At 41.2% G+C, this 13610-nt stretch overlaps 1 protein-coding gene across 2 annotated transcripts in view; it reads left to right on the forward strand.

Annotated features, from left to right (window-relative positions):
- The first annotated feature begins 395 nt into the window (after positions 1 to 395).
- Positions 396 to 13610, forward strand: part of GRAMD3 (GRAM domain containing 3) — a 43410-nt gene continuing 30195 nt past the window's right edge. For both annotated transcript variants that reach the window (XM_017807363.1, XM_017807364.1), the window contains exon 1: positions 396 to 597. In XM_017807363.1, the coding sequence (XP_017662852.1) occupies positions 473 to 597 (125 nt within the window). In that variant the 5' untranslated portion in view covers positions 396 to 472. The remainder of the gene's footprint in view (positions 598 to 13610) is intronic.

Genomic DNA, 13610 nt, shown 5'->3' on the forward strand with positions numbered 1-13610 from the left:
TAATCTGACATGTCAGGACGGGTGGATGTAGTAATGTCTGAAATATATACATATGTTATTCAAACTTGGGTACTTAGAGACAGATAGATAATTCACAAAGTAGAATTTATAACAGACCACATCGCAGTTTTTGGTAAAATGTCAGCAAAACATCATTTGAAATAAGAGTTTTTGTTTTACATTCCTTCTTAATTCATCGAAACAAGATATTGCTATTAATAATGACATTTCAAAGACACAGTGCACTTAGATTTAGATGATTTCTGCTTTCAAGTGAACCTATGAAGTGCTGCGGATAAAAAAGTAAACTCCCTTATGACGTCGCATCAATATGTTACTCATTAACTGATTTTAAATCTGGCTTGAGCTGGACTCACACCAAGACAGCACTTCCTACAGCAGCGAAAGGCTGTAAGTTTCAAGAATCACTGTAGAACTGAATTTACCTAAATCTGCAGTTAACTCCATTAAAATGTTGAGAAAAGGAAACTCTTCAGAGGACTCCGTTTTTCATTCTGAAAGTTGGAACAGCTTCCGAAACTCAAGTATTGACACCCCAGTCAGTCCTACAGAGAGTGTTGGATCAGTATTTATAAGGTAAATACCAGTATGTCTGGGGTTTCTGTATGTACTTGATGACAAGGGGAACAGGGCAGCAACAGAGAGGGCATTGGGACAAATACAGCAATGACAATATCCAGATGACAAAGCTTAATATGAGAAGGCAATGCATGCAGAGATGATAATTCATATTACTGATTGCACTGGGAAGGGGAGCACTACTGTAAAGGAGAAATTTGTAGTCATGGACAGAAGGGTGTTGTTCTTTCCTTCATTACCTATGACACTGAAATAGGGCTTTGAATTTGTATAACACTATATACAAATAAACTCAAGCCTTTTAAGTGACCTCTATCAGGTCATCCAGATATCTATGATATCTGAGTGGATCTCTGCACATAACAAATGTAAGCTTTGTTATATCAGGCAGCTTAACAAAACATTTTCATGTGTGTTTTGGCCTATACGAACTTCACAATGTTTAATAAATTATGTTTCAAGAGAAAAGGTACCTTAACCACAAGGAATATTCATGGGAGTTGAACACTTGGATGCATGAATACTGCTAAAGTGTTTGCTGATAGAACAATAGTAAAAAAAAGTTTTAAGGGGAAAATTTTGTCCTTACTTCGGAAGAGTGGGCTTTTTGGATAGCAGACCACCACTGAGGTGGAATTTCATTGCAATTAAGAGTTCTGGATAAATCACGCACACTTCAAACAGCACAGAAAAATGAGGGAAGGCAATGTCGGAGAGCTTCTGGCACTTTCAACTTATCTTTCCCCATCTACTGCAGGAGCGAGACAAGTAAACATCCGTAGTATTTAGGTCAGCCCATCATGAATAAAATAGCTTTAAAAGCTATTCAAAGATATCTTTAGACATTTATTGGTTCTTAACCCACTTGAAAATTCTTTACCAAGCCCTTGTCCTAAATATCTGCTCAGTGCAACAACCATCAAGAGTGATTTGAAACAGTCACCTCCACATAGTATTTGTGTGGCTGAGTTACATTTCTTTGTGGCTGTGCACAAATATTTTATATAGAGTAACAATACATATCAGTAATTGGGTCACTACTATAAATGAGTCTGTTGGTCTCATTTTTTCTCTTTTTAAATGTTATTAGGGCTTTTTAATATCATATCTGCATACCGTCCTTTCTTCCAACTCAAATGTCAGAGAGATAATGTCCATGAGTTTGAACAGATAATACAGAAACAGAAATTTTAAGTTTTAATTAGAACTTTCAGAGACTCTTATCTAGAATTAATCACTTAGAGCTTGTTTTTCAAACAAAAAATCCACATCTGTTTCTGTATACCTCTTGATCTCATTTTCCAATCAGGCATGGCACATAAGTACATACAGTGGCATAAAGAGGGTGCAACACAAGAAGGTGACATTTAATCACTTCTAATTTGGGAAATACAAAGTTTGTCCTCTTTTCTCTGTCCTGTCCAGAACACTGGGCAGACAGATTCACCTGCTTTTTTATTTACCACTAGATAACAGTACACAAAAAGCTGCCATATACGCTCTGACAGCAACATGATTGGGCCTTACAAAGAACAGAGTCCTTTACCTCAGATTTCTCAATAATCAACCTGCCTGCCAAATGTATTGAGTGGTAGGGGCAGGCCTTGTAGAAATACAGTTTACTCAATTGTTGTTTTAGTAAGGATAATATGACCATAAGGCCCTGATGTGAAATGATACCTCTATCAATAGCAAAGATGGAATACCAGGCTGTGAATACTATCAATTTAATAAGAAGAATACATGATAGCACACAATGAGCTAGTAGTTGGACTGAGCTCTCATCAAACTTGCTTTTCATGTGTTTGTCACAGTCATGATACATTTATGCAAAAATGAGCCACACAAAAAATCAGGTAAAATGCTTTCAGGAAAAATAAATGCAGACTCTGCATTCAGACTCTATTTTCAATACAGTCCCATTTTTCATATACATGAAGATGCACCCACAGAGAAAATTTACTATATTAATGATTGTTCTTGTTCATCCTAATTATTCATGCCTAAGGACAAAAACTGACTATGCCTAAGTTTTTATATACCTCTGTTTTCGTCTCACTATAATTGGCACCATGTGGAAAAGCAGGAATTTGCCAGAATCCAGGGGGTTATTAACATTTCATAAAGGGGAGCTTACAGTTTATTACCATGGCAGTATGTTATTCCTGACATAGAGCAGAGCTCATTTCAGAAGCAAATTAAGTCTCTGGAGTTATAGCTGAGATGTCAGCTTTATATGCATTATAGATGGGAAATCTGTATTGATAAAAGTATCCGCCACATGTGTATGCAGCATTTTATCAGCACGAATGTATAGAGTTGTTTGGAAATTAGAAAAAAAAACATTTTCCACAGTCCAGATCAAAATACATGCTAAAAAAATAGGGATCTCAACCTCTCATTTGGAGCCCATCCCTATAATCTGAGTCAATACTCTGTACCCAGATCTCCTAAACTTTAGCAAAATCTCAAGCCTTTTGGTTTTTACCAATCTTGAGAGTGACTCTGGAAAAAAAAACCCAAAACATATTAAACACAAGAAAATGTGTTTTTTCAGCAATTTAGATCAGGACTACTAACCACTAGGTCTGTGAATGTCATACTGCTATGTATGTTTACATCAATACTAGCAGTAATCACATTGCAGGTTGGACATTAAATGCTTGGGGGAAAAAAAAAGAAAAAGGAGAGCAGATTTTGTATTTGTCAGTAACACTGATATTAGGCAAAGATTATAAACATTTTTTTTAAAATACAGAAAAATGTACGGCATTGAGAGATTTGTTTTCTAAATGTAAACTCATGGCAATGGGAGTCAAAAAGTCCCTTGACTCTAATCCCGGCTTGGCAGCTCATTTGGTGTATTACAACACATAAATAAATTAAACACAAAACCCATGTTTTGCATCTGTGATCTGGCACTAATATTTACCTATCTTTCGCATAAAACAGAATAACAGAAAAACCGTGTAACAACTAGTAACATAAACTTTAAAGATGGTTTTGTTACAGATGGTTTTTTGGCTGGGCATAAGAAATTATCCCCACATTAGGTTTTCTCTCTGAAAATTTTTTGGTAGAAAAATAAACTTTTTTAAAGTAAATTCTGCACTGAAATTATACCCCTCAGAATCTTCCAATGTACTGCTGTAAAGCTGAGGCTTAGTTCAGACTAATTCAAGCAGTCATGTTAAAAAGACAGACATATACTTCCCACCTTCTAAAAGGTGTGTTGCCTTTATAGCTCAATTATGAGCACCTGGAACATTGGCAACCACTTTAATGTTCAATGGCTTGCATCCGGGATTTGGCATTCACACTTTGTGGCCTGAATATGAAGACATATTTACATTTGGGGTTTTTTTCCTTCCTCCAGAGTAATACAGCTCTTAGTTCTAAATGAGATAGAATTGTATATCAGCTCAGTCAAACAGCTTATTATTCACAACCCCATCTGATGTTAACAACTGTGAGAAAACTGATAGAATGACCCACTCTTTCCCATTATCTTGTGTTCCTCACTTTAACCTTCCTCTTCTAAGGGTGATAAAAAATTTTTCCTAAGCTTCTGGAATGTCTGGGTACTATATTTTCTTACAGAAGATTCAATTTATTCTCAAATAAGCTAATTTTCATTTTCTTACATACTTAACATACCATACTGCTACTCTTCAGAGACTACTAGATGACCAAAGGTTTCTCTCAACAAAATGATTACTATATTTAGACATATCATGAATGTTTGCTTGCATGCATGCATATCTGGTTCCAAAAAGGATCCACTGCATTCCTCTATGACTCACAGATTCAATAGTTATACACATGCACGTACCTTATTCACTTGATGCACATAATCTGTTTGATGTCCTAAACATACAGCTGTACCTGGACTGAAATTTTTGTCCCAGGTATCTGTATCCAGAGATGTCATACTTGGATGTCACCCAGCATTTCCTTGGACATTTATAATTAGAGGATGACAAATCAAGCTAATCTGATCCCCCAGAGTAGAACAAGTAATATTTGCATTTATTTTTTCCAGCATAGCTAGACAATATATTAAATGATAACATATTTCTTTTATTATAAAGGGATATATATATATATTTGTATTATAAATCCAGAAAAATGCATTTTGCTGCCATGGGATTTGATCCTATCCTTTTAAATTACAAGATCTAGGCATTACAGTATTCTAATGTGCTAGTATTGCCACTCATGAGGCATCCAGGGCAATATATTGCATGAAAAACATGCCTTAACTTTTTTTCCTTGTGAACTAAGAGAAGACATTCTGTGTGCCAACTGTCTGAGTGCCTTCTCACAGGTAGCAGGACTGAACTATTACATGTCACAAGGTTGCTTTTGTCACAATATAAAAAACTTGTCGGGAACAATTTGGAGAGAGATGAATGTTACTTTATTTCAACATTGTGTTTTTCCATTCACCCTCCTTTCCATACTGTTCTTTTGGTCAGTACAGCCCAGCAAGACACAGTGGTAAGACTCACAGTATGCAGTGTGTCCTCCATGACCATACACGGGTCCTTGTGAAGGTCATTGGTATAAATACGGCTGTAAATGTGTTGGTGGAGCACAAGTACAATGTGTTACACATTCACTATGAGGCGGGCTGACACCACATTACTAGTAAGCCAGAAGTTTTGTGAGACAGTTTGTCTCTTTTTTCCTGCTGGGTGTTACAGTCCATGATCGTAGTGTAGTCTAGTTCATCCAACTGCGTCAGTATGGAGCCACAACAAACAGCCTCGGTATGCCTCAACATTTGTGATGAGAAATACTCTACCTTTCAGCCCAGCTTACTCCATGTGCCCTATATACTTCCCTGTCCAAAGCAGAGTTCAATCAATACAGTAATCCAGGCTACCTTAAACAAAAAAACAGGAATGGATAGGCAGATAAGACTTCCAGTAAACCGCTCAGAAGAAAACAGTGACCTGATATGGGTCTCTATAAAGTAATCTCACACTTTTAGAAACAAATTACTAAACTCTTAACCCAGGTAAGGAGTGAGAGTCAACTGGCCAAAACTACTTTTCATTTCTTACAGAATTGCACCACTCTCTGTGTTCTGGCCCTAGTTATTTTCCACTGGCTATTTTAGGCACTGGCTTATTCCATCTATTTTGAGAATACTTCAAGTGTGCTGAGTAACTTGAACACTGGTTTTGAATACTCCTGCTTGAGTGCTTGAGTGCATCAACACCCGATTAGATCAGGTATTGCCTTGTCTAGCTGGGTCTTGTAACCTCCAGAGTCCATAGCCTCTCGGGGCAACTTCTTCTAATACTGCACCACTCTTCAAGTGCAGCTATTTTGTCTTTTCTACTGTGCATCTCCCAAGCTGTAAGCCTCGTTTCACTCTGACTTGTGTTTGACTTGTATAGATTCTAGAAATTAGATTTTTTTTCACTGTTTCAACACCTTTCCAATTGTATATTAGTTTGTGTCTCATACTATCACAGTTCCTATTTCTATAGTATTTACCATAAGACTGCTTTCCTATCACATTTCAGCTGGGAGGACTCACTTAGCAGGTCTTTCAACACTTAATGGCTTCCAAGAATTTCTGTAGCTTTCACAGAATCCTACCAATGCAGAATATCATATAAAAAACTGAAGACAAGACATACATAATGACTTATGAGCCAAAAGTACCTGCATTCAGGTACTATTAAGGTTGTATCTCTTAATACCTTTTTGCACCTGCAATGAGATACAGAAAAATTCGCTACAGAGGAGGAATGTGCTCGAAGTATACGGAATGCCTGCAATCACTGTACTCATTTTCTGCTTTGTTTCCTTCCAAGTAAGTTTCCTCACACTCAGGCACGCTGATACTTGTCATATAAACTGAGAAATACTGTGTGAATAGCCTTGACTGTACTGAAATAAACCTTGTTGATTAAGACAATCTCTAACCCTCTTTGTTTCCAGCTAGATTGCCTTTTTTATTGTTCAACAGCAATATCCTATCCAAGAATCTCTAGGCCTGGGTAGCAGTTCTACTGCTTTTTATACAGACCTTTCCAGTGTGCCCCATTAGGCTCTTTTATTCTTTCTTTCTTCATATTATTCAAGATAGGATTCATAATTATTCTGATAAATTGAAGAAACAGACTGGAAAAAAAAACAGAGCAAAATACATAAAGGATACGTAGACAGTCATATTTAGTCAAATCTAGAAAATTGATGTTAATATACTAGAGAAGAACAACATCTCAGCTGTCGTTTATGAAAGCTTCACTGGGTCACAGTGGTTGAACACTAAACCTTAGCCAGCCTCACCCTGTTGTGAAACACATAAACATTTTACTACGAAATATGACCAATGGTACTGTGTATACGACAGATGAGTAATCTCTTAATCTCCTCTCTATGCAGCCTTTGTAAGGCTACTGGTGTCCATCTTGGGGCAAGGCACTTCAGAAAAGATCTGAACCTACCAGACGCCGTTCATAGGAAAACAATTTGTACGTTTTACCTGAGACTAAAGATAAGATGAAAATGAAGGCAAACTGGAGACAGTTTTTCACTGTTCTTCATATTGAATAAATTAAGAAGTAATGGTTTTAAATTTCAGCAACAAGGATTCAGGACCACATTAGGGTTTGAGGATGTCTCCCGGATGATAGCAAATATTGGAATCCATTGCCTGGACGCATTGTTGACTTTTAAGAACAACTTAGACAAGAGTCTTGTCAGGAGTAGCACAAGAATAGCAGGTCTTACTTTGGGACAGGGAATGAACTCAATGATGCTGTGAGTCTCTCCCCATTCTGCTTTTCTGTGATTTAATATGTATCTGAAATCTTCTATAATGACATTGTTTCACCTCTAATTTTTCATCCTTTGCTATATTACACATAATGTTGAAGGTCCCAACTCCTGGAAACACCCAACCTTCTCTGAGATTTTATGTACTCTTCAGAGCAGGACCATGTCAGTTTTTGCCTACATGGCATCACTAGTACTGCAAGTACTAAACAGGAATCAGTAATTTTAGAGTACACTGCTTTTTCTTTCTCTCCCCAGTCTGCATTTCATCAACTAAAGAAAAACCTAGCCCACATTTTCGCACAACAATGGGTGTCTGTTAGTGACAGGTTGGTCTTCAAATACTTGCTTTACCATATCTATATAAATGAACAATTATCACAGTAAAAGCTTCTCTGCACTTTTTGTGTGCGTTTGCAAGAATTGATCAAAATAAAAGCATACAGTTTTCAAGTATATTCCACCAACATGAGCAGCTGCAGATTTGATTGTTTCATATAGAGCACTCCTCACTGCATATTACTGGGAATCCTGGCATTCAGAACTTTTATCACTCAGGAGTGTGTCCTCTTACTCTGGAGTTGCTGTGTCACGTACAGTTTGACAGAGCTTGGCCACAGTTTCTTTTTCAAATCCTCCAAAAAAATCACAAGCTATGGTCATTGCTCATTACTTCCACTGACATTATCAAATGATAGCAAACTGCTCTAAGGAGGCATGTATTGGCAATTTGCCAGAATCAACTCTCTGACAAGAGTTAAGGTATCATGATGGAAGAAAGTATTAAGCCAGGATTAATTTTTTAGCGTTTAGGCTCCAGGTATCAATTTATTTGAGAGTAAGTTTCTTCTACACTTAATAACTTGACTGACTTATTTAAATCAGAGAGCTCTGCACACCTTGAGAATGGAATCAGACGAAACCAAAACAGAGACTGAGTTCCAGGGGATCAAGCAACTCCTTTCCAGTTCTTGCACCACTGAGGCAGAGATAGGAACCTCTGGAGATGAGTGAACAAAACAGCATTTATCTCCTGTAGCTAAATCTGCCAGACTGAAAATCTAAGCATTCAAAAGACAGCAGATTTTATTTATTCAAATATCTAAAAGTCAGATTCTCACTTACAGAAACCACCACTGTTCTGCTGAAGTGCATATCCTCCTTACACAGGAGTCATTCAACCACAAGTCTGCCTCATAATTAGGACTAAATTAGCAGCAGATACATTTTTAGTGCAGTGAGAAGCCTCCAAAAACAAGATGAGGGGTAAGCAGTCACTTTTCCTGCTGATTCTAATTATCCCGTGCATGCCTAGTACACCCTTATATGAGAAAAATCCGAGGGGAACACAAAACCTCTCACGGGTTGCTGCACTGCAGAAAAGGGTTCTGAGCCTGAACAGACACGGGATTCCAACCCTGCCTTGCCTAATCCTTTCAGTTCCAATTCTACTCACAGTCCAGACAGCTAAAATGGCTCCTCTTCTGTTATCTTTAGATAAATGAGATGCTGGTATACAGCCACAGGTTGTGTCTGGCATAAGAGAGTGGGAGAGGCTCTGTAAAGCAGTGCCAAGTTAGCTCAGGTGCTCCACAGGGAAGCATAATGAAGCAATCAATGTTTCACAGGTGCAGGACCTAACAAGTCTGAATAATCTTTCTTGTAAATTACACCTCATTTTTTCCCACATATGCCTTGACTTTTATGTTAAACAATACATAAACATTAGCTAATGGTGTTTCCCAGAAATACAGCCATTTTAAATGTCTTCCTTTCTATCCAGCTTGGTTTATAGTCTTTGCATTTTCTTGAACTGGAGCTAATTAAACCGACACAGCCTAGATAAGATCATACAGCAATCTCACATTTGCTGTGTGCCCAAGAAACTATGGCAGTCCTGAACATCTTCACCATTAACACCTCTTTCTTTTCACTGATTTCCTGAATGTATTGCAATACCTAAAATTCATTTCTTGCACCTCCAAAAGACTAAGTATTCAAGTAATCCTAACAATGCCACTCAGAGGTGATTAATTTGCTTCTTACATTTTTTTAATCTGAAATGTATGTTAGTATCTATCTCCTACACAGATATTCTCTAACAGAAGCCATTATCATGTACATATTCTCCCATTACGTCATGTGAACAGTTGGCTGTTAGGAAGAAACCAATATAGTCTATTATTAATTCTATTAACATATTCTAACACATTAAAACATGAAAATAGACCTTTTTATAGAGTTGTTACCGTGAACTTTCATTCCCAAGATTGGCACTCTTTAGACTGTATCCTTATAACCACAAACTCCATCTTAACGTTATGAAAATATTAGTTCACCAAATTAAAACCTGACTTGGGTATTAAGCAGGTAGTGAAAACATTTTTCATATGCACGTTCACAGTTTGTGCCTGCCATGCAAGACGACTTGTGCCAAATGCTTCCTTAAATTTAACCTTCCTGAGGGCACAAACTTGCCCCACATCTCCACCAGCACAAGCCAAGGGAAGGCCAGGGTAGGTCATACTTGATCTTTTTTGCACAATATTAGGTCATTTTTTCAGAGTTACTAGAAATGAGACAAGGAAGGCTAAGACCCATTTAGAATTAAATCTGTCCAAGGATGTCAAGGACAACAAGAAGGGTGTCTACAAATACATCAATAACAAAAGGAAAACTAAGGATAATATGGGCCTGATAATGAAAAAGGGACCCTGGTAACAGAGGATGCAAAGAAGGCAGAGCCTCTATGCACCTTCTTTGCACTGGTCTTCACTGGCAAGACCAGCCATCGGGGATCTCTGAGTGGACCTGGGTAAAAGAATGCTGGAAGGAAGACTTTCCCTTGGTCAAGGAGGAACTACTTAGAGAACACCTAGGGAAATCTGACATCCACAAGTCCACAGACCCTGACAGGATACATCCATGAGTGCTGAAAGAGCTGGCAGACAATATAACTAGACTGCTGACCATCATCATCTTTGAAAGGCCATGGAGATCAGGAAAGGTGCCTGAGGACTGGAAGAATGCAAATATCACCACAGTGTTCAAACAGAACAAGAAGGAGGACCCAGGGAACCACTGGCCAGTCAGCCTCACCTCAGTCCTGGAAAGGTGATTGGACATGACATCCTGGAGGCCATGTCTACTTACATGGATGACAAGACGGTGATCAGGAGTAGTCAGCATGTATTCACTGAAGGGAAATCATCCTTAACCAACTTGGTTGCCTTCTACAATGAAACAACTACCTGGATGGATGAGAGGAGAGTAGTGGATAGTGTCTACCTCAACTTCAGCAAAGCTTTCAACACTGTCCCTCACAACATCTTCATAGACAAGCTGAGTGGTGCCAAGCAATAGGACAAGAGGCAACAGGCAGAAACTGATGCACAGGAAGTTCCATCCAACTATGAGGAAGAACTTCTTTACTTGTGGGGGTGACCACACACTAGAAAGGATTGCCCAGGGAGGCTGTGGAGTCTCCCTGGAAAAATACAAGAATCGTCTGGACACAATCCAGTGCTGTGTGCTCTAGATGACCCTACTTAAGCATGGAGGTTGGGCCAGATGACCCACTGTGGTCCCTTCCAACTTGATCTATTCTGTGATTCTGTGATTTTCTGGGCAGATGGACCAGCCTGGGGTGCTGCTCATGACAAAGGAACCAAAACCACTCGAGGCTGCCACAAATGGAAATATCAGCTAGTCACCTCAGAAGTTCACGTTAGTACAAGCCGTCCAGAGGCCAGCATCGATATTTGGGCTACTGCCTGCTTCCAGGAGTCACTGGGGAAATACGCTGACAGAAACCGGGGCCCCGCTCACCGCCGCCTTCTCCCCCGGGACCGCGCCTGTGTGAAAGCGCGTATCTCCTGTCCCCCCGTATAAAACATTAAGGACGGCTTTTGTTGGAGCGGCGGGAGGCGGCGTCTCACGCGACACACCATCCCGACTGAATAATTTAAGGCTCGTAAAGGATAGGCTGCGAGGGGAGCGTGGGGCGGCAGCGCTCCCTGAGCTCTCGGCCGCGGCCCGGGCCGGCACAGAGCCCCCGGCCGGGTGGATCGACCGGTTTTTGGCGGCTCGGGCTCCGGCCCCAGCCGGCCGAGCGCGGGGGCGGGGCGACGAGGGCGGAGCGGAGCGGGGAGGCCCGTCCCGCCGCCGGCGGAGTGCTGTGGGGCGACGGGGTGCTGCCGTGCAGATGGTGCTCATGACTGAGCCGCGGTGCGATGCGGAGGAGCCGAGGGCTGTGCGGGCCGCCGGCAGGCGAGAGAGCAGGGGCGGTCCGCGGCTGTGAGTACTGCCCGCGCCGGGACGGGGGGGACCCGCCAGGGCGCGGCTCCGCCCGGGGGGAGCGGCGGCGGCCCCCGGGAGTCGCTCGGCGGAACCGCGGCCCGGGGGCGGCGGGGCGAGCCCTCGGCGCGGTGGCGCCGCGCTCTGGGGGGCGCGGGCCTCGAAGTGCCCCGGGAGGAGTCGCCAGAGGGGCTCCGCGGCCAGGCTTAAATGGAGCGCGAACACCCCCGCTCAGCCAAGGTCCGCACCCGAGCACAGCGTTGAACTCCGAAGTTATACTTTAGGAGCAGCGCATATAAATACTGCTTCTAGTGATTTCGCGCAGCAGCCTGGAAATCTTTCTGAAGTACAGCAGCTGTGTTTTATCGCTTACAGCAATGTGCATGGGCTCCAGTGGGAAGCTGTGATCCTCTCCTCTGGGTGCCAAGAAAACCCAGAGCTTTTCCAGAAGTTCGCAAAGTCTGATACAGGCACAAGGCAGTAAAATGGGAGTTCAGTGTGACTTCTGTCCCACACAGAGATGGGACAAGGCAAGGCGGTGGTCGGTCACCTGCCTTGGCATAGTTCCCCACCATGGTCCTTGCCCATTGTGGCAATACCCATACTGAAACTTCTGCTTTTTAACCTAGGAGGTACTGTAAAAATTGAACAGGTGTACATATCGAAAGTACTTAATGTTCTCCATGAGGAAGAGGAGGCCTTGCTGGGTGACAAAGGCTGTCGGCCTGGTGGAAGGTAGGGAAGTCAGAGGGCTTCCCATGGGCCGGAGGACTCTCTGCACTCCCCCAGGGCTGCTGACCTTCCCAGCCTCCGATGGTGACTGGGGACATAGACGGTTAAAGGTTCATCTCCTGCATTGGTCTTTGGCTTCCTGTGGAGATCTCAGTTGTTTAGTTTCTTGTATGCCATGGCAATGACCATCACGTGAAAATGTTACTGGAGTCAAACAGCTGTCTGTTTCCATACCAGCCTCCCAATTCACATGGGTCTTGGCAGTCCCAAGGATAGTGCTTGAGAAGTTAAGCATCTGCAAAACAAGAATCTAAAAACTGTAGGGCTTTCTCCTCAAAAGAAATTTAAAAAGTTAACTTTCTCCTAATCTGAGATGATTCCTCTTCCCAAAGAACTATTTTTCAGAAAAATTTAATCTTAGCCTCCAGGAAAAAGGTGAACAAGTTACCAGCAGCTAGCTCTTTCTCTGGAAAGAAACACTGAGAAGGTCTGTGGGTTTTGGAGGTTTTTTTTGTTTTTTGTTTGTTTTTTTTTTTCCTCAGCTGTTCTATCCCTGATCTCTAAGCAGGTGTATTCCCAAAGTATGTATCAGAGTGAAATCTGTTGCCAGAAATAACTTGCTTGTTAGAGAGCACTGGGAATCAAAGTGTCTTCTAAGTGTCCTTTATCCTGAATGGTGTAATCACATCAGTGACTTCACATTACAAGTGAGGCATAATTCCCAGACCTTCTCTAGAGCCTTCTGACTTCAAGACTTGGATCCTGATCCCCCACGCAGAATTATGCCAATGAACCTAATCAAGTTCTTCAGGTATGCAAGATCTGTATCTGAGTTTTGAGAACAGAACTAGGAGCCCAAGACAGGGCATAGAAAGCTTGACCTCAGAGACAGTGCATGTACACCAGCTGACAAACTGACTGTCTGTTTTGATCCCAGAAGTTTAATCTTTCAGTCCGGAATCAGCTACAGTTTTAGAAGCAAGGTCAGTCTTAACCACTGTGATAAATGGAGAAGTCTCACTTGCTATGACACTATGACATTTTTTTAGCTGTCAATTCTTGCTGTTCAGTAGGTGTGATACAGAGGAAAGCTGGGAGGTCTGTTACGCTGTAGGCTACAATCTTCAGCAATACTAGCCTGGGCATCAGGAGGCTGAAAAGACCAGGGGTAGGCAAAAAACCTT

The sequence above is a fragment of the Lepidothrix coronata genome, unplaced genomic scaffold, assembly GCF_001604755.1.
Source record: "Lepidothrix coronata isolate B3197 unplaced genomic scaffold, Lepidothrix_coronata-1.0 Scaffold18, whole genome shotgun sequence".
NCBI classification, from domain to species: Eukaryota; Metazoa; Chordata; class Aves; order Passeriformes; family Pipridae; genus Lepidothrix; species Lepidothrix coronata.